Source organism: Syzygium oleosum, unplaced genomic scaffold, assembly GCF_021117445.2.
Source record: "Syzygium oleosum isolate NSW1041296 unplaced genomic scaffold, Sole_v2.1 Sole_v2.08, whole genome shotgun sequence".
NCBI classification, from domain to species: Eukaryota; Viridiplantae; Streptophyta; class Magnoliopsida; order Myrtales; family Myrtaceae; genus Syzygium; species Syzygium oleosum.
This window is the reverse complement of record NW_026607492.1, coordinates 4,004,399-4,026,908: the sequence shown is the minus strand read 5'-3', so window position 1 is coordinate 4,026,908 and position 22,510 is coordinate 4,004,399. Positions and strand designations below refer to the sequence as shown.

Sequence of the window (22,510 nt, the reverse complement as noted above, 5' to 3'; positions counted from 1 at the left end):
ATGTCACGTCCCGTGTACTATGAACGAACCCCTAAACGAGCGATGTCCACATGTTTGGTCTTTCCATGCACGAGATATCTCCCTCTTCTTTCTGTTTTTTTTTCTCCTCCTAATTTGCAATAAGATGACATGTGAGTTGGGATTTGCGCCTCGAGCTGACTCTACCCAGGCGAGCAAGTAAGGAGCGTTACTTTCTTTTTCTAGATTCTACGGTGCCCTGGCTTTGATTAGAGAGGGGATTAGCATGAGTTTAGTAACGACGAAAGCTTTGGGACCAAACCGGAGTGAAAAGAACATGTGACGAAGGAGGGGGGCAAATTGTCCGGAATCGGACAGGTCATATGAATGGTGGTAGGTGCTGAATTTGCGCGGGGGTTGGTGCCGTCAGATGCACAAAAGACCAGCGCGCCATCAATACTCTAATGAACCCCATCAACACGAAGTCCACTAATGGATGCACATATCCAATTGCCATGGTTAATCAGTTCATCGAATTGTAAAACGGACTTTTGTCCTAGGACCGGACCGATTGCTCGGCAGCCGTCTTTAAGCACTCATAGGTTCTGTTAACGATGAATTATTTAAATCACTTTTTTTTTTCTGAAAATAATCGTCTACATCGTTTACAAGGAGGAAGGAACAGAAGATATATATTCATTGTTCGCGACCGGATATCAATTAATAAAATAAGGAATTGATGAGTGACGTGGTATACCCGAACATCGCTCACAGAATATTCCATCAACGAAGATAGTGCTCATTTCTTAATGAGTTAGTTGGAAGAGGACAATCCCAGCAAAGATTTAAATCATTGTATTGGACAGGAACGCCGACGTGGGTTTAACATACGAGTGAGAAAAATCGAGAGAAATCACAAAAACTTGGGGGCAAAATTTCACGATGCGAAAATCGCGTTAAGATTTGGAGCGCTCTCGTCAAGCCACTTTCCATTGGAGGTATGACTGATAACTGGAGTTGTTCTGTGAAAAGGCATACATACAACATTACTTGGGAAGCACAACCGCAATATGCTGTACATAAATTACAACGCTGGATGCTCTGGATTGTCGTCTCAGCTTTTGCCCGCGTCGATAGCCGCTTGAACAAAGTCCTCGCACTGTGCGAATCCACCGGACAAGACGTCGGCCAGAACGCCCATCACATCGAACGCCTCCTGCAGGTCGCAGGCGGAGTTGATGTCATCGAGCCATGAGAGGAGCTCCTTGGAGAACCCCATCATCTCCTTCGCGTTTGAAAGCCTCTCCTTCATCACACTTTCCCAGCTCTCGGCGCTCTCCTCTCCCAAAGAGGAGGAGGTCCCTTCGGCTCGAGCGGGTCCTGCTTGCGTCGGCGGCCTCTTGACTTTACAGAAGTGTTGCAGCTGTTCGATCAGACCGGTGTAGACGAGCATCGGCCGGACTGTGGAGAACAGCTCATCGGGTCCCCCCGTTCCTGCAGATGCGGTCCCGCTGGTACTTCCTGAATCTGCTCCAGTGGCTGCAGCGATTGCGTCGGGCGAGGCACGGGACGGTCTCCCGTGACTCCGCTGCATGTAGGCATGATATATTCCGCGTTGCAAGAAGGCACGGCGGTGTTGGGACCAGGTCCCATAGGATTCGGAGAGCAGCGAGGTCACCATCATATATTGGACGGTGTCCTCGGTTCCTCCTGAAGTATGCACTCCGGGAGGAGTGGAGGGTCTGGATTCCGCTGTGGATGATGACAGGTACGTGGACACTGCCTTTGCCATGGTATGACACTGCGAAGAGCTCCCTTCCTCGAGAAGGTGACGGGCCATCTGGACCATAAAAGGCAAGAACCGGGAGTTGCTTTCCCTTCCGCCACCTCGGCTGTCAGCACTAAAAGAAGCCCCGGTCGCAAATCGAGCTAGCATCTGCAGAGTGGGCAAAGCAGCAGATTCCATAAATAAAAAGAATAAGCATGTAATGTTGATTTCCACTAACAAAATGAGTCTTTCCACATCAACATGCAGAAATTCAGTCCTCGCCCGCTCCAATATAATTCATGATAAACGCGACTGTTCCACTAAAAGAGGGCATACAATTGGGACCTTCATGCATTATGAGAAGGAACATGATCAAATAAAAGAAAAACACTTAAGTTAGGAATGTTGAAAAGTACCAGAACGATATCGTAGGTAACTAGTCGAAGTCGATTCCCATCAGCACGTCCCAGAGAGTTGAGATTGTCCCAGTAATGATCAACATACCGGGCATATTGAGCCAACAGAACACACGGACCTCTGAGAGGGAATAAAGAATTGCAGAGAGATTCGTTGTTTCTAAGGGTAGCACCTTCCCACTCTTTCTTAGGATTCTTGAGAGCAGCGTCAGCTCGTTTGGCCTCCTGATGGCATTGGAAATGAATGACATTAAAAGAGCTAACGGTTGTATAAACACAATCCCCACGAGCACTTCCTGAAGAACTGACACCAAGATTCACTCGTTTGCTGTAAGTATAAACACCCAGGATGTCATTCGGCCTCAAACCATATCCTTCCCGGCATACCATGCATGCCAACCCATCCTCCTCCTCCTCTACATCATCCAAACCTTCAAGAACTGGCCGTGCCACAACAATTCGTTCACCACCATCAGAAGCAAGCTCTTGTCTCATACCAAGTCCCTACAGCAGTAAAAAGTGGGAGAAAAAAGATGTTAGGGCCAAACAAGTGTCGCAAGGAAAACACATACTATAATTACTCGAATTTCTCGATGTGGGTAAAAGAACAGAGTTTTTGCACTTGCACTTCTTTTATTGCTCATCGTGTTCAGCAAATCCTGTTTTTCGGGCTTTGTAGACAAACTTTTGCTTTCTTATTATCGGTTCTTCCCACATAAGAGAGAGGGGAAGTGGTGCAACTTCCAAGCACATTAACCAGCGGCAGCATTAGAGTTTGGGTCATAAGCATTAGCAGAATATCAGCAAAAGCATCCGTCTGCTGCATCAAAGAAATAAAAGTGATACCTGGAGCATTTCCTCTCTCTTCCTCAAAGCGAGACGTCTCCTTTCATCTTCAGTGGCGTGCCGCAGCTTACGCACCTTCTCTTCGAGAAATCCATCTCCACTACCATCTTTGTTAGACAGCGTGTCTAGCAAGTTTTCAGCCCTAGCTCCAATTTCATTTTCTCCCGAGACCCCTTCCAGGGTATGAAGCAAAGGCAAGATCCCTCCTTCATCAATACATCTCTGTGTAGGCAGATGCCCTGTTGACAATCCTGTGAGCATGGACAATATGAGTGGGACAGATGGCAGTTTTAAAGCTGATGCCCATTCCACGCTGGATTTGAAACCAGCTTGTCCAGCAAAGGAAAACGTTTCCCTTAAATGTTCAACTGCAGCACCAATTATGCCCTTCTCGAGGATCATGTCCTTCAGTCTCTCCCCACAGGAACTTGTCTTCAGTGACTCTGATACTCGAACAAAGTTTTCTATGGTGAGCCTCTGTTTAGTGGCTGTCTGAGCAGTCATCTCATCCTTTGGATTGTCTTCATGGAGTTCCTGCAGCCTGTTGAAGTCACACCAATCTTGCAAGAATGGATTGAAATGCTGAACAAGGGCTTCCATAGCGGCAGGTTCACCATATGTCAAATAGGGCAGGATCCTTGCAACCATCTCTGTATTCCTTTGTTGTTTGTTAGATTTTTTGCCCACAGGATGGCACAACCTTTCCAGGAACATAAGAACTATCTTTTTCGCCTGTTCACCAGCGCCAGTTGCTTCACTATTAACAGTAAGAACACTTCCTTCGATGCTAATATCATCACTTTCATTTGCTTCCAATGTCAAGCTCTCAACAATTAGAAGAATGCCTTCGGCTGGCTCCATGGCATCCACAGAAAAGGCTCGCCTTGCTGCTTCAAGAAGGAAACCCAGAGCTCCCAACCTCAATAAAGCCCGTCTGTTCTCTCTTATTTTGCAACAATGCATCAGGAGGTTAAGGACTGCTACTAACTGCTCTTGGTTGGACTTGAAATCATCTCGTAGACGCTGCACGTAGCAATTATAAGCCCAATAATCAACAACAGGAAAACAAGAGGAATTTCCGTAAGCTAACAAAAAACTAATGTTTCAATGTCCAAAGCCAAGTTCTGGAATATGAAATGAATAGAATAGCAGAATACAAAATCAGAATGCACACTATTATCAGCAGATGTCCAGAGAATCTAAAAAACAACTGTGTACATATCCACAAAAGGGAAAGTTTTCATTTTGATAAAAAATGCAAATCCGTAAGCACATATCTACACTTCACAGATCCCCGCACAAGGACATCTTCGGTAAGCAGGAAATAGAAGATATTACAGTACAGGACTTGCTGTTGCAAAAAAAATTTACCTGGATCATGTCCAAAATAACTTCCAGCCCACCAAACTCACGCACAGCACCAGCTATTGCAAACTCAACTTCTGGATCTTGAGATTCCTCTCTATCTTCTTCCAATTCTTTAATCATAGGCTCTGTTGCTTCACCATCTAATCCCTGTAAAATGGTCAACCAGATTGTTGTACTCAATCAACACAGAGTATAGACTCACCAGGGACAACAGCCCATCCAATTAATTGGGGTATTAGACACAAACCTGAAGGCGATATGTCACATTCATGGGTGGGCAATCTCTGCCGGAAGTTGCAGCACCAGAAGATAACAAACTGGTGGCTGAAATGGTGTTCAAGGACTGACTACTGGACTTTTTCCATACTAGCTCATACACTTGAGCAATGCTCAAATCAAGTGATATTATATTTCCCGCTACTAGCAATTCCATGCTAAAGTCATCATCAAGAAGACTAACAAGATCCAACTCGTGACAAATTTTGTTTTTAACATCACGCATCAGAGGACCAATCTCAGAACTTGAATATGGATTCTTAGCCATTGATCCCCTAATAAACTCCTCTTGCGTATGTGCTTTGTTCAATACCAACAAATACACAGAATCTGGTTTTGACGGGCAGATCAGATTGCACAGTTGCTCCAGGACGAACTGCATATGTTCAACTCAATGTCAATTCAACAATCAAAGAAAAGCAAATGCACACATGCACTGTCTCCACCCCTCCTCCTCTCAACTTTCTCAGAGAGAGAGAGAGAGAGAGAGAGAGAGAGAGAGGTGGTAATCATTGAATCATATAATGTAAACTGTAGCCTCCAGTGACATGCTATCATTAAGGGCCCTCTATAGGTCCCCCAAGGAACTGATCCCTCATCATACCAAGTCGTACCCAAGTTCATCTTGCCGTGTCTCTAATATAAAGTGTTAAGTAAATCAGCCTTGCTGGCAGGAATGTTCATAACTGCTTCCGGTACCACACAAACACTAGGAATTTTGCAATGAATAGTCCATTGGGTGGTACAACAATTTCTGTAAGAGGTACTAGAAAACAAACTAAAGTACGACGAGGTATGACAGAGGATCGGTTCCTTAAGGTACTACAGAAGAACCCCAATCATTATGCTCTAGTTCAGAACTATTGTTGTCCGAAACTAACAGAAAACAAGCAAGTACTGGCATTATGAAATACGTAGTTACACCATACCAAATTAGTTTGCCCTTTTCTCTCCTCCCGATGGATTTGCAGGCCACGTATACATGCCCGGATAAACTGCCGTTTATTTTCACTGCTTTCAAGCAGAAGGCTGTTCAAAAGATCTTTCAGCAGTCGATTGCAGTCACTTATTAACTTCGTCTTCTGCACTATTAAGCGGCGGATGACAATCAAAGCTTCAAGAACCTCTGATAACAGATTGTCCCGCATGAACCTAGCACCAATGCCATAGGTTAGCATGGACCACGAAGAAAAAGGTTACCAGGAAGGAATTTAATAGCAGAAGCCATACCTGGCCCTAATATTAGGAACTTCTAAGAATTTGCCAAGAAGCTCCACAAGCTTATGAACAATAAATCCTTGTGAAATGTCAATATGAAGGCTAGTCTCTAATGATTCAACATTGCCCACTTCCTGTCTAATCAGTGTACAGATTGTAGCTAGACATCCTCGGGCAGTCAAGAAAAGTCGAGCATCTTCCACATCAATCATCTTAAACAGCAACTCGAAATACTCGGCAGCACTTTCACCAGCGGACAGAGTTGCTGGCAACATACCCATCAGCAAGTTCAACAAACGACAACATCTTGATGAACTCTGGGCAGAGAGAAGACTGATGAGGGTGCACATCTCTGACCTGATAGACTGAGAGCAAGCACTTAAAATAAGTTCTTTGACCCATGATCCAAGCTCAAACGTTGAAAAGTCGCCTTTAGATGTCCTGTAGACACGTCTCTTCCACCTAAGAACATATTTGAGAGCCAGGTAGTCCTGTCTCTGTGTTCGTGATCTCTGACCAGCAATCTTAACTGCCTGAGACACTTTATACTGCCTCCTTACAAAGTCGAGATATGATGCTCCCCTCTCCCACTCTGCATAGCTTACCAACTGAATATCTGGAATTTTGTCTGAAGAATCTGAATTCTTTTCCAAAGTTTCGGTCACCAACTTGCTCCCGCTCACGGCCCCAGCTGATGAACCAGACACGCTTGACTTATTCTCATCCCTCAGACAAGTTGATTTTGCCAGAGTTTGCTCCTTATCAGCTGCATTGGATTTTGGAGGAGTGCATGCCTGGGAAACAATCTTCAAACAGGGAAGAATAACATGCTCTGAAATCGAAGGATGCTTTGCTCCCAGCTTAATGGAAGAAAACAAAACCTGAAACACCACACGTAATCTTGACTCCCAAAATTCATCTGTCAGCGAGCACACTTCAGAAAGCAAGAACAATTCTTCACGAGTGGTAAGTGCAATGTCTATAGAGCGATGGTGTTCTAGGCAGTACATAACTTTCTTCTGCATCAAACTGTTTAGTTCAGAGACTGCACTCATATCACCCTCTGAAAAAGCACAAAGGACAGACCTAGCTTGAATACGAGATGCTTTTGGACCTTGATGAATGTTATTCTCAAACAACTCAGATAAGACGCCGGCAGCAACAAGCTGTTTTTTAGCAGCAGGCTGCTTCGAAAGCACATGCAGAATCTCAAGACACTGAGTCACAAAAGTAGTTGCGCAACCATAACAATTGCCCGGTGACCTGGAGACAACAAATCTGGACGCAGATGTGGAATTATCCGAATGTTTCTGATGCAAGTAATTCATCAAAACTCGACGCAGCCCCTGCAGCGTCTGAACGCTTTTGCTAACAGAATCAAAAGCAGCTTTGCACTTCTCACCATATAGAACACCAAGAAGAGCAATCTTTCGATTTATTTTGCAAGATGGTCCAGGCAAAGACGCCATCATTTGCTGGACAGAATCCTTCTGCTGAGAGTCCATTTCATTCTCACCAATGCTTGATACAATCTTCATCAATGGCTTCTTGAACCCCAAAAGCTGTTGATATCTCCTGTGTGCATTTTCTGATTCAGATTCAATAGCTGCCAACCCTCTCTTCATATCTTCATCATTCTCCATCTCATCAAAAGTAAAACTTGGTTTTGCCAAAAAATTAAATTCAAATCGACCATATTTGCTATACCCACATTCATTGCATAGAAAAGAATCAAGATTTTCATAGTTTATGTTGCGGCACTGCCTGCACTGATAAGCATTTTCATGGCAATTGCCGCAAATCCCGTGCTTATCTGTCACAGGTCGACTGCAACGTGGGCATTGCAATGGTTCAAGGGACAAAGCTTGAAGATTTTCATAGAAGGAATCCAGCTCAATCATGAAATTGCATGCAGTTATTGGAACAGGAAATTCTACCTTAAGTTCTATTTGATTGAAAGTAAGATGACAACTTTTTGCACGCTTCCATAAAGACCAATTATTTTTCAACTCCGACAAATCAGCCACAGGTCGGTTGTTGTAATACAGGTTCAAAACTTTCACCGATTTGGATTTACGTGCATCATGAACATTCATGCTAACAGTCTGTATGGTATAGCTCCCAGTGCACTTCACTATGATGCGGTTATCAGTGAACTTGGTTTCAGATTTCAAGGTTTCAAGCTTCATCCTGCTATAAGGTACCTCGGGAGAGCTGCAAGCAACACAAGGTTCACTCTCAAGATAGTAACCCTCGAATTCAACTAGACCACTCAAGGTGTTGTATATGCGTGAATTTGGATGATTAGCCAAAAGTTCATTTTGTGAGTGAAGTGTTTCAAAGATGCATCTGATCACATCAACTGTCAAGCATCGGTCCACAAGTTCCTGAGAGTACTGCTTTGAACTGGCATCGGGGGCCTTTCCCAGCAACATTGTAACAAGTTGCGTATACTCAATGATATTTTGACCATACATAGGAAGGCACTTCACTTTTTGTAACAGAGACATCAACAAGGTTTCTTTTAATGACAGTTTCCCGTGATGCCAGATTCCATGAAGAACACACTTAGCCTCTGAGCGCACAGAACTTGAATTCCACTCTAATAGAAAACAATCAATAAACTGTGTCAAAACCTCGCCACCCTTGTTAGTGAATATATCTGCAGCTGCCTCCATATCCATGTAAGACTTTTCTGAACCGGGGTCATTTCCATCATCACTCTTCTTCTTCTTTTTAGTTTCCACAAACTGTGTTCCAGATTTGCTTGAACTAATTCCTGTATCTCCTGTCTCAGCTTTTTGTGAGGAGTGATTTGCATCCTTTCCAAAGTAAAACGCCAAATTTATCAGCTTTAGGGTCTGAATGACAGATTCTTCACCAAATTGGAATACTGAATCAATGAGGAAAGGCAAAACATCTGCATGCCTTAAGCAGTATTTTTGCCAATTTCGAGGCCGTGCAGCTGCCACTTCAGACATAGTTGTCAAGCATTTGATCACCTTAACACTCCTCTCATATGAAACAGAGTTCTGAAAGCCACCGGACTTGTCCACATGCTTGTAAAGCTTCTTCAACTCATTTGAGAACTGCCAACCATCCCGAATGCTGTAATACTGAGTTTTGCTTCCACATATATGAAGGAAAAGCCTCCTTGCATATCTCCTCACAAATGCAGTCTGTGGATTGTTGATATAACTGCAGAGAACATCTTGATATCCATCTAGCTTTAAATCCTTGACACTAGATATCACACAGACTTTCTCTTTATCCCCACCCTTGTCATGCTTTTCTGGTCGAACCAAAGTATATACAAGACGAAAAGCATTCTCTAACAGCAACCTGTGATAGTCCACAAATATATCCCTGTGATGGGACTTCACATATGAATCTGAAAAAAACGGAGAGAAATTTCCTGCAGGCATATCTCTTCTAACAGACAGGAGAGCTCCACAGCCCGAACCAGGGCTCATAGAATGAGAAGCCTCCAAATTAAGGGTTTGAGACTTAAAAACTTGCACCAGCTGCTGTAAAATTTCCATCAGATAATTGACCAATGATTGCTGCCTCAAAGAATTACAAGCTTGGAGCAACTGCGAAGCAAAATCAGTTTTCTCATGATCATCCAAGGAAGACTGAGCAGCAACTGATGTAATTCTCTCATTTGCATCAGCAGCTTCGTTCTGGTTGCGAACAGAAGAACTACTGCCAGGCTGGTGCCAATTACGAAGCATCAATGTGAAGAACATGAAGACAAGGACGGTTACTTCCCCAAAAGAAGAACGGGTTCTAGCTTCAAAAGGTCTGTCAAGATTAATTTCATTAAGAAACCAATTGATCAGTTTCTCCAAGTTCAAACTCTCGGGATTTGTGCTGCCTATCAAAGGTCCATTGACAGCAGATGATAATCTATAGAAAAGCTGCATTACAGGTATAGCCCGAACCCCTGATGTTGTCTCCATCCACCCTTTCAATTGTTCAAGAAGCTCTGATATAAGCAATGAATTCATCTCCCTTTTTGATGCAGAGATCGAAACAGAGTCACTGGCTGAAGAAAATTCTTCAGAATCATTGGGTTCCAAGATGTGGATAGAAGGAGCAGAATTCTGCGTGCTGACATTTGTTGTGGCAGGCAACGAGTTGGATTCACCAACATCATCTGCAGAGTATTGCATTTCATTAGCATTTGTTCCTAACGATTCCGCTTCAATAGGAATTGCAGTCATGGGATGATCTGTAGAGTGAGGAGGAGGAAGCTGGTCCGCAGCTAATACTTCATGACATGCTTCGCATAGGTCAAAGTCAGGACAGATAGTACAATGCCACCTACGCCTCAATATTGGAACTGTGGAGCAACCGTCACAACAGTACTGCACAGATGATGTAATGGAATCTTCTTCAATTGTCACTTGATTATTTGCAACCGCTGATTCAGGCGGTACAGTACTAGAGACGGAAGTCTCAATAGCATCGTCAGTAGTAAGCAGAGTTTGTTTTGGAAATGGAACCTGAAGTAATCTTGAAGATATGGCCAAGCTGCGCAAAGAAAAAGAATAAGGAAAGGAGCAACAAGAAGAGACTGTTTCACTAAAACAGTAAACTTAGTACCTGCTGGCCGTTTGAACAGCCTCATTGGAGGAGAATAAGAGTTGCTTCAATAGAACTACAGCAGGTGCAACAGAACATATTCCTGTCTCCTTTCCATGTAAAGTCAGGCATTCAGCATAACAAAAGATAAGTTCAACAGATAAAATCACAATGTTGTTCATTGTTTGTGTATCGGGCTGCTCCAGCTCCAAAATTCCCCACAGAACTTGCATAAGTCCATCTACCACTTCTGAGCCTATGCAAAACAAGGGCAAGAAATTAAGGAAATATGCCTGACAAAGCCAGAGAATATATACACATATAAAATACTAAAAGAAGGTGCCTTTAATAGTTGTTCTCAGAAAACAGATATAAGTACAGACAAAAATTAATCAAGTCAGTAATCACAACAATACCCCCTGCCGCCAAGTTTGAAATGGACAAACCACAATAATCAATCTACCAAGCAGAATAGGAGCATAAATCCACTTATCTGTGACAATGCTATGTGAATGGTTAGATTCATCAGCAGATCATCAGTACGGCCCAATTATTAAGGAAAGGAGAGCAATGTTATATAATTAGGTGAAAATACATTCACCGGAGTACGTAAAACTTCATCATCTACCCTTCATATCACAAACCCAAGAACCTGGGCATCATTTGAAATTTCCAAATCAACTCTTAGGTACCCCATCCATCAGACACATGGTAAAACAACTGATTGACTATCTCTTTCGAAATGGAGAAAGAAATAATAACAGCAGCTGATAACTAATTACGTACCATTCATATCCAGAAAAGTAGCCAAATTTGAACGACGCTGCAGTGCAATCTTAGAGACAGCTTGCATGTGAGCTGTAAACTCTTCAATAATCCACCCTCCAGTTGCACCCCCAATACCAAGCCTTGAAGAAAGAACAGCAACTGATTTGACCACTCCAAGAAGGCGCATAATGTCTTTGACCTGATAAAAACCAATTTACAGGTTAAGTGCTTATTGACAGAACTTTGCAGAGGCAGGGAAAGCAGCTCAAAAAAATTCGAGCCAAATAAACGAAAATTTTTGCAACAGAGCATTACTTGGTAGTACACTTCCTTTTTCGGGAATAAAGCCCGCAAGACACGGCAAGCTGCAGCCTGCAAAAGAGGCTCTTTGTCACTTTCAAATACTGTTTCCAATAACTGCTTGCATTTGAAGTTGTTAAGCTCCAGTCTCAAGTCTTCAACTTTTGGGCAATCTTGGACCCTATAAATCAAATAGAACCTTGATAGAAGCTTCAGACTATCTGCCAAAACTTGCTCCTCGAGAGAAGCGGACTGCATTGCCCTGTACTTTCTCCCTCTCCCACCAAGCAAAGATTTGCTGCCAGGCACTTGAGAGTCCATATCCAACAGTTGATCCACTTTCTCCTTCCACCCAAATTCATCTTTAGAACGCCCATAGACCTCAAGGGAGTCAATCCTAGGCAGTGTAGAGCCATTAAAGGTTGGCCCAACAGTGATTACAAATTCCTCATCAGCTAGAAGTGATTCAGCAACTGTAAATGGTACATCGTACCAAGATCTCATGCCCTCATCTAACTTTATCACCCTCTGAAAAATGCTGAGGTTCGTTGGGATATGATTCGGAGATGTGTTACCCACGTGCACACGGAAGCCAACCATGACGATATCCGGGTTTGAATTGGAGACCGATATCTAGATGCATTTAACAAAAGACAATCAAGGAAAGATATTAGAGCTACTTCGCGAAATATAAGAAGAAAATGCCATTATGCAAACAAAATCATCCTCGCTAGACAAATAAACCGTGGAGAGGAGCACATGCAAGGGAGGATCATGATAACGAATAAGTTAAATCTTGTTGAGGAACTAAAGTCTATTCTGTTAATATTGCAGCCAGAGACATAAATATTATTACTGTCTACCAGGTCAGACTTCTTGTCCTTTATTCCCAAAAATTAAATAGATCAAGGTTTAAAGGTGAATGGAGCGCCCTTAGGCTGCCTTGCTCTTATCTAGCTAATCTGGTCGTAACTTCCTCATCAGTCATGTAACCACATTTAAACTTACCATTTTGATTGCTTAGCACAATAAAGAGAAAAAGTGCACTCGAAATGAGGGCAAATAACAAAACGGGATGTAACTGCATCTATAAATTTACAACTGAATACATAGCTTTTCAGTAGTTTAAGATGCGATATTTAGCTCAATGTTTTACGAAGATCGTATTGTCATCTTTAAAACTTCTAGATATGATAAGTTATAATAGCAAAGAAGACCTATGTAGCACCGACACGTTCAGGAGGCCGACGTGTCGTGTCGGACACCGACATGCGTCCGACGTGCTCCGACACGCTCCCACACGCGGTCAACAGGTGTCGGAATCCGACACGTGGTCAATACGCCTAACACGCTGCCGACACGCGAGTCTAGAATCTCGACACGCGATTCCGACATGGGGTCAATTTTATAAATTTTCAAAAAATTAGGGGTCAAAACGTAAATTTATAAAAAAAATTAAAAAAGAAAAAGAAAAACAATGAAAAGATTGAAAGAAAAACCCTAGTCTTCTGTTCTCATCTTCACAGTGCCTTGACTCGCACTCTATAGTCCCTCCCCCTCTCAATTTGCGATTTCTCTTCTTAGCTCGAACCCACGACGTCCACCGAGGAGGTGGAATTCGGATTGCTTGTTTTTTCTTCCTCCAAGTTTTATGGATTATTGGAATGGAATGTAGTTGAATTTGTCAAATTTAAATAATGAATGATATTAACAAATGGTGGATTATTGTTTTTAGTATAAATTCATTCTAGGCTCTTTTTGTATTATTTATTTATTTGTGGATTTGAATCAAATTAATTTGATTGAAATAATCATAAAAATAATAATTTATCATGCATATATAAAAACATATATTTAATACACAATGTGTCCCAACATGTCGAAATTCTCTATTTTTTTTAGAAATTACGTGTCATGTGTCGTGTCGTGTTACGTGTCGCATGACAGTGTCGGTGCTACATAGAAGAAGATAGATGTGTGGGGAGAGAGAGAGAGAGAGAGAGAGAGAGAGAGAGCAACCACCAACACATAGAAGGGACAGTTCATAAGCTCTCAGAAAGTACCTTAAATCCTGAAGGGCTTGGGCTCTCCAGAAACCCATCCTCAGATGCCAAGCTCTGCCTGGCTCCATCAGAATCAGTGTTTCGTATAGCATCCCCACCCAGTCTAACATCAGCTGTAATGCAAACTGTTTTCTCAAAAAATTCAAGGGGAAATTCCGGGTTCGTCCCTGCATAAATTCTATTGCTGAGAATGCCATAACCCAGCTTCTTCACTTTCTCCGATGTAGCATTTGCACTGAGATCAGTTCCACCAGAAGCATAGCAGTATATCTGAAGACTGCCATCATCATGTAATGCAAGACAGTGGATCTTGTCTTTGGACAAAGGCTTGTAAGCAGTAATGCCAACTAAAGGTGCGGATGAACCCAAAGCATGACGAATTGTCTGAGCAGTTAACTCATGCACACCAAAGGTTACAGCGAGTCCACAATTGGATTTCATGCTTGAGATGCACGCAAACAATCCACTCCCAACCAGCAACTCTTTCCAGTGATGCAGCCCAGCAGACCGGAGCTTCCCATCCTGTTCTTCTTCGTACACAGAAGATACCTCAATTAGTGACGCAGCGTCAGCGCTTAATTGGCAGACCAAAGTGGTCCCATCTTGGTAGGACAAAAAGAGTAACTTGTGAGTGGATGAAAAGTATAAAGATGAGCCCTTAGCATGAATCTCTTTATCCTGTATCCGAATAATTTCTTTCAATGGCTTTGCGCCAACATTGCCTTCTCCAGATAATTCTAATCTGAATACAAGTCCCTTTTCTGAAAGTACAAGAAGAAACATCCTTCTATGGGAAGTCACAAAAAGTGCCGCATCCATGATTGTGTCATCAGGCAGCATGAAGTAATGAATGGGACTAAAGTTATCCTGGGAAAGATCATATATTTTGACAAATCTGTTGGTAACCACCAGTAGCTGAACTTGCGAGCCTGGAATCCACTCTACTCGCCTAATATAGGAACCTTGAAGAGCAAGTTCTATGGCAAGACGATCAGCGACTTCTCCACGAGAATTCATAGTGAGTACCTGGCAATCTTCATAGCCTGCCACAGCGAGATAGTTCTCAGCTGAAGGGTTAAAAGCAAGCTGAACTATTTCAAAGCGAACGACATTCTTCGATAGATGCTTCACATTGGACTTGTCAGCGGTAACTGGAGCAATAGTGGCTTGTCCAATTAACTGCCCAACATCAAATATAGCAACCTTATCCCCCTCACCAACAGCAAGTCGACCCCGAACACTGACACTCAGCAAAGACTTGACAAGAGAACCACTAGATAGATGGGATTTAAGCTCCTTTGTGTTTGAGTATTCTGCCTTTATCTTTAGATCCAGTGAACCACTTTTATACGCCTTTTTCAAATGCAAGAGCTCAGCCCCATAAGATATCACCTTGTCTTCTCCTAGAATAATTTTCTTTTCTTTTGAAACGTTAGAGTCTCTTTTGCAAACTATACATGGCAGTAATGAAGTGCAAATCTCAAGGACCCTAGCCTCAACATCAAGTTCTTTAAGAACCTGAGGAATCGAATCACAGATGTCTCTTGGAATAGACAAACTGAGTGAATTATCTGCCTCCACACTGAGATCTTCATCAAGGTCCGTATCACTATCTGGCATCTGATTTCCATCTTCTGATAAGGGCAAAAATGATTGCAGATTACTCGAACGGCTAACTGGTCCATTGCTGCTACCAGTGAATTTCCGAGGTTTCAAGCACTGGCAATTGCTACCTATGACTCCACCAGCTCCACAGTCGCAAAAAAAACGACTTAAGCGAGAATATACAACACGATGACCACGGTGACAAACTTTTGCACATACAGAACAACAGCCCTTTTGAACTATCAGATCACAAGTATAGCAGAAGTACCAATGTTGTTCCATGAAATTGCTGCCACTGGATGTGAAAGTACAAACTTTAGAAGCAAGTGCCCTTTCACTGTTACTGTCCTCTTCCTCATCCTTATCCATGCTGCCCACCTCACCGTCAGATGTTCCATCATCCTCATCCTCATCCACAGAGGTTGCATCACATTCAAATGTTGAGGATCCACTTTCTTGGCTACCCAGCAGCAATGCATCAGAATTTCTCCTTGATCCTACCTGCTTAGCAGCTATATTACCCACATTAAGACAAGCTCCAGCAGACTTTCCAGACGACTTATCTAGGGTGGCCTTATAGGTCCCACAATCTTTTAAGACAGTTGCAAGGAAGCCAATAACAAACTTGAGCCCTGAAATCAGATGCCTATCTCGAGGCAGCTTCTCCATCAGCAGTACGGTCTTCTCCAAAAGCAACTTAACTGAAGAGTCATCTCTTGCAAATTGAACAACAAATTGATAGTAGGATCTTGCTACATGAATATCAAATACCAAAAATGCAGCATCAAGTGATGCCAGCAGGGCTTCAAAGAAATGATCGTGCAGGTCCCCACATAATGATTCGCTTGAGAAGGATGTAAGACAGAAGATGAAATTCACGGTTGAATCTCTAAGAGAGGCAGAACTTTCTTTTGCACTATGGACACCATCAGCCAGTTCTGTCATGCAACCCAAAAGCCTTTTCTCCAGCCATTTAGACAAGCAAGGTAAATCCATAAGAAGGAACTTCTGCTGCAGTTTTTGTTTAAAGAGATCAGAACAGAGCTCTCCTGACAAGGCATCAATTACGAAATTCAAAACTTTCACATTTACAGATTCAGAGTAGCAGTAATCCAACGCGTTGATCAAAATCGTCAAATCACCATGTTGCAATCCATGAGGTTCAGTCTCTGCCGTAACAACCTCAATACCAAGAAAAAGCTTCAAAGTAGAAGATTTCCCAGGGTCTTTCCTCATGCTATCCAAGAGGTCGACAAATCTGTCAATTACCCTTTCAAGGATGCTGCTGTCTCCCACTTCACTCTTACTAATATTACTCAGAAACTCTTCCACTTGCCTCATCAGATATAAGCTTGAATGGTCAAACACGTTCACCTCTACACTCAAGCTGTTGCAAATAGCTTCACATTTCCCATGAAGCCCATCAAAGATCCGGTTGAAGTTAATGATCATAACTGAATCATGAATATGACGAACTGTTTCATTTTCTAGGCGAATATTTCCATGTCCATCTTTTACTTTGAGCAACCCATCCAGAGCAAAGATAATTCCTCTAATGTTCAGGATGCAAGAAAGGAATACTGTACCAGAGGTAGAAAGAAGGGAAGGAAACCCATGCAACATGAATTCCCAAAGGACCTTTGAACAAATCCCTGGACAGCTTCTATCAACAACTGCATCTATCTTTGTTAACAGCTCAAGTACATAGTCTAGCCTGCTTGAATTAACTCTACTCTTGATGAGGATCTCATCCTGCATTTGCTTATCAAATCCAGAATGTACAAGAAGCAGAAGAGATGAAAATGAGCCATCCCAATCTTGGCCATTACCTAGGGCAGAAATGAAAGCATTCTTAAGAGTACATATGTATCTGCCTAACAATGAAGACAACATCCTCATCAGCGGCAGCAATTGGCCAGCCTCAGCCATATGGTTAATCAGCACTTCAGCAGCAGTGACAAAATCAGTTCCTTCATACATGCCATCTGTCAAGAATGGACCCACTCCAGATACTCCGTCAAGTATGCCATGTCTCAAAAGTCCACCAGTAAGTATAGATAGCATCAGCGACAACCACATTCCACCTCTCAAGAAATTCCAGTCTATCTCAGAACACTTATCCGGGAAGGGTAAAGCAAGCAATTGCTCCAACACACTTGAGACAACATTAGGGAACTTCATATCCTTAACAACAGCATCACAGCAGCCCAAAAGTAAATGACTGAACTGAAAGAAGATTCCCATATCACATATGTCCAAATATTCTGTGTTACTCCACAAAGGTTGTAGATGGTCCAGCGTAGATTTCCTGGTAGGCAAATCCCAGCAAAGATAGAAGATGTATCTCTCAATGATCACATCTTCAACTGATGCAGCTTTCTTATCCTTCCACAGCCCCGATATCCAAGAGAACAATTCAAAAATTTCACTCCAACTCATCCACAAGCAGTCAACAGACAAATCATCTTTAGAAAAAGAATGAAGCATCACGGTATCAACCATTTGGTTCATCAAGCTGCTAATGGAAGGCTCTTCCTCGACCCCTGAAAACATTACACTCTTGAAAGCAACTGATACCCAAGAATCATTTACATCATCTGATGGACGTAACCCAGCAGTTGGGAAATCCCTCAACTTTGTTTTAAGATCTAACAGCAGTGTTGGGGGACAGGTATGTGGATGGAAGATCATATGACGTACAAGAAGAATCAACCTAGAAATTACTAAAGCCCAACTTGATAACTGCTTGCTGGAACAACCCGTGGTTGAAGCACCCATCTCTTTAAGTGACGTGATAAGCAATGTGGCGAAAGCTGACTTCTCTTCTTTGGTAGATAAATGGAATGTCATAAGAAGAATCTCAAGATGAAATGTAGATGGAAGACTTCCAAGGATTTCCCTTAGACCAGGACAATTTGTGCGAATATTCTCTGTCTTCTCGACAATATAACCAACAAAATCCTTATAGATCTTGTTTCTCAAATGACTACCAGACACACCCACCCTACCGAGAAGTGCATTAGCCAGTAAAGTCAACGTCCAACCATTGTAAACAAACATACCATTTTCAACTTTCAAAATTTGCTCAACAAGGTAGACTTCTAAGAAATCAGACAAAGCACGACCAATCAGAAGGTTCTGCAGCAGAGTAAAGCAAAGTTCCCCAACCTGTCCTATCTTTCTCTCCTCTTGAGAAACACCAGAGCCTTCAGGAGCCTTATCTTCCGAATTAGAGAAGTGGGAGTTAAGAATGGAGAGGAAGATGTCAATATGTTCACAACTAAGCTTTCTGCAGGCATCCTCGAAAACAAAAAAATGGCACTTAGGAGAAAAAATAGAAACTTTGAGAAAACTTAACAGCTCAAAAGCCGCTTGAACAGGCATATTGCAGATGCTGGAACCGCCACTAATGGAAACAGGTAGCTGATCATATCCTTCTGTCGAACCAATAGAGCGACCACCCTCAGAGAAAAGGTCGCCAAAGAGGGCTTCGTCTTCATGGTTAGCGGCGTTTTCTGCTTCAGAGGTACCACTAGCTTTTGTGCAACTGGAGAACGATCTTTCCATTTTGGGCCCTTGTTTTGCTCCTTCAGAATATAGGAAATAGATAAGATGAATCAAACCGTCCAGCCACTGACCAGATGGAGGAAATATTAATTTCATCCGTTCCTCAACAGTGAGCCTCCTGAGCAAAGGTATCTTCCCAGCATGAACGCTACACGAAGGGGAATCAGCTGCATGTTCTTCCCTAGGCCACTTGCAACCAAAAGGCTGGTATGTTTCGCCATTGATATCATTGATGAGCTTCAACATGTAAATAACAGTTCGAGGGAAGTAAGCTACAGGAGGCTTTATATTTGCAGCGGATTTGCTGTATTTCCATTCACTAGACGCTAAATCATCCAATACAGAAGCCACTATGGATGCCTGTATGTTTCTAAAAGTACTATCCTCACTAAAGATAATTTGGAGAAGACGAAGGAACTCCTCCAATAGCGACAGGATGAGGTTCTCAAAAGTACCCTCAATGACATTACAACTACTCAAGAAGTCAAACTTCAGCTTAAACAAGCTAGGTAATATATCAGCATAAGAAGCACATGCCTCCAACAATGCTGAATCAAAGTCAATATACAGGAGATCCTGTGCCAAATTTCCAAGTAACTTCAAAATCTTCAAACTGAAGGAAATTCTTCTGCGAAAGCTGCTGCCTGCCGTCTTTTCATCATACGGAAGTTCAACCAATTTTATAGAAAGCAAAATAAGCCGTTTGATACTTTGAACGTGAGCAACAGCCCAATGATGTGAAAGCAATATCAATTTGTTCACACTTCGGGGAAAAGTATGTGAGGTTGATCTTAAGATCTGCCAATCAGATTGAAGGAATTCAGGAGATATTGACATCAGAAAATGGTCCACCGATTTCTCTTCTGAGTAGCCACCTTCCCAATCAACAAGCAAAGAACATTGCTTCAGTTGGTAATCTTATTACCACCACATAGATAATATTACAAGTGAAATAATTCTCATGATTATCAAACTCCAGTGCACAAATGTTTTGACAAAGCATACCTTGACGGCTGCATCCAACATGCTTATCCAGTTCCTTATCAGCTGAATCAGCAACCGCCAACAAGAAGTTGATAGTGTCATCATCCGTAAAAGGTTGAGAAACTTCACATATCTTATCTGTGCTATCAATCAGTGCTATCTCCAACAGCTGTAATGCAATATTCTGGCAAACAAAAAACCATGAGACCACAATATGAAAACTTTTAAAGCTAAGCAAAGCGAGAGGAAATTTTCCCGACTCTCTCCCTTACCCACGCTCTTCTAACATGCACCTATCCAAAGCAGGATGCTCAACTAATTATATGAGAATTTCTCCAAGCCATTGCACAGAAGGAGCGGATAAGAAACTATAATGGAAATAATAAAGACAAGAAATTTCCTGTTTTAGGCTGAATTGGATAACCGTTACCCTACCCATCCTCGAGCCGTCAATCCTTTGCCAACTAAAGGAACCTTTTTTTAAAGGTATCAACAACTAAAGGAACTAATCCACTTACTGGCAACATTGCATCCACCAGCATCTCCAATTCCGCCAACTTTCATTAACTCAATGTATTACAAAATGGAAGAATTTACTAACTATAAATAAATCAGCGGAATAAATTTGATTCATGATATTGAAACAAGAAAGGAAGATATGTCACAAGCCAACCTAATAACGATGTTCCACGAAACAAATTACAAATTTAATCATGAACTAAGTGATCCAAGGATGACTTCGCGGGGATAATCTCCTAGAATAGAATCCCCTCCTATCTACTATACTGTAAAATTTTCAAGCTAGGTATACTCTTTAATTGGTCATAGATGACACCAACCGAATCAATCTGTAAAAGAATGGAAGGATCTGATATCTCATTGACTATAGCGGGTTGACAGATGTCTCAGTTTGAATCAAGAACATCAGTCCCATCATATGGAGCACTGTTTATGATATTCTAACATGCTTCCCACGGAAGAAACTACAACAACATTGTCAACTCTTAAAAGTGTACAAATCCTTCAACAAAGAAGATTTCTCTTCCACATTGCTAAACAACATGTAAACTCAAGTAGAACAGAACCTGACTTACCCAACTTCAATTCTTCTATCGACTTCTCATGTGGTTAATTCAGAAGAAGAGGAATAGTTTCAACTTATGACGAGTTAATTTAACAAATTTACACTAATCAGCTACTCTTTTCTCCGTGGCAACCAACTTAGCCCGCAAACCCATAGACAACTTAAGAATAAATGGATGCACACAAAAATACCTGTAGACAAGGCCAATTTCTAAGCTTAAATATCCCAACAAACAACAAACTACTACAATGACAATTCAGTCTGTTCCGACTAAAAGGATTGGAGTTCAACTAAATTGATTCTCATAAAGCATTGCACTCTACCTACCAATTCATTAGCCGGCATTAGCAAAAGGAAAATATAGAGACAGACAGACAGTTACTTAAACTTCATATCTGAATGTATGTACAATTTTCATTTTGCATTGACTCGGTATCCTGAAATGTGCCCCAAATAGATAGAGAAGTGAGAGCGACGACAATAAGGAGCAGAGATGAGAATAAGCCACGTACCTGCAAACTAAAATCCTCTTTCTCAAAATCCTCTTTCTCCAAATAACAAACGGCAAACTCAAGTGACTGCTGCGCCAACGCAACAACAACTGGCTCCACATGGTCCACTGATCAAGGTAAAACATCAGAACATTCAAATTCTACATCAGCAATCACAATTTCATGGATGCTCTAATTCAACATACTTAAAAGAAGCAACCGCATAAAACATAATCCGACAAAATTCACTCTCTCAAATGAGTACTCCCAGCAAAAGAAGCACTTCATCATTGCTCAGCTCATTAGAACTACTAATCCGCTCCGGAAGCTCCACACCAACAACAAGGCCCTCCCCGTCCCTAATCGCTATCGAAAGAGACGCACCACGCAGCACCAACACATCAGCGCCCGAAGCCTCCGTCTCAACAAGAACGCAACCTCCACATGCCAACCAATAAGCAAAGGCCAGAGGCCCAAAGTACCTGACAGAGATCGAGAAGCGAAGGCGACGGCGGAGGCGACGGAGAAGACGGCCTGAACCTGCGAGTCGGTCCAGGAACGAAGCCTCGGCCTCCGATCATCTCCAATCGGCTCCACCCCGCGCCTGAGGACCGAACACAGGACCTCGAGCCCCGCCCTCGCCGAGGCACCGGAGGAGCGGAGCTTGAGCAGGAGATCGGCCCGGCAGCCGTCGTCGGAGAGCGACTCCAGGAACTTCGCCACGTGCTGACGCTTCGGATGCTGCTGCTGCTGCGGCTGCTGCTCCTGTTCCTGTTCCTCCTGCTGTTGCAGATGCTGATGCTGATGCGACGGAGGCTCCGGCTCCATCGCCGCCGATCGGCGATCGGGGATCCTCCCCGTCCACCACCAACTTCGCCGGAAGCGACGGCCGATGCGTACGTACGGACCGGGAGAGGTGCGTCGAGTGGGAGAAGTGTAAGAGAGTTTGGAGGGGGGGGTTTTTAGAAGGAAAGGAAGGAAGGAAGGAAGGAGATGGGTGGGAAGTGGGGGGGTGCTCGAGATTTAAGGCGGTGTGGAAAATGAACAGAAAATTTGTATGGTCTTTTTTATTATTTTGGGTTTTCTGGGGCCTTTTGAGTGCTTTTCTTGGCTTGCTTCCCAAGTGAGGGAGACACACAAGAGATTCTCTGCAACTTTTTCCAAATTCTTTGATGAAAGGGCCAAGGAAAAGAAAAGAATATAGTATTGAT

General features: G+C 42.6%; 1 protein-coding gene across 1 annotated transcript; it reads right to left on the bottom strand.

Annotated features, from left to right (window-relative positions):
* Positions 1 to 881: 881 nt before the first annotated feature.
* LOC115684080 (auxin transport protein BIG) lies at positions 882 to 22,290 on the bottom strand. The gene is made up of 14 exons (XM_030608779.2): positions 21,782 to 22,290; positions 21,321 to 21,427; positions 19,746 to 19,908; positions 13,569 to 19,615; positions 11,521 to 12,138; positions 11,224 to 11,404; positions 10,459 to 10,693; positions 5,863 to 10,386; positions 5,562 to 5,784; positions 4,604 to 5,008; positions 4,360 to 4,503; positions 2,989 to 4,011; positions 2,143 to 2,646; positions 882 to 1,894 (listed from the first exon to the last, which is right to left on the bottom strand). Exons 1-14 carry the CDS (start codon positions 22,125 to 22,127, stop codon positions 1,073 to 1,075), a joined length of 15,342 nt encoding a protein of 5,113 aa, XP_030464639.2. The 5' UTR covers positions 22,128 to 22,290; the 3' UTR covers positions 882 to 1,072.
* Positions 22,291 to 22,510: the final 220 nt, after the last annotated feature.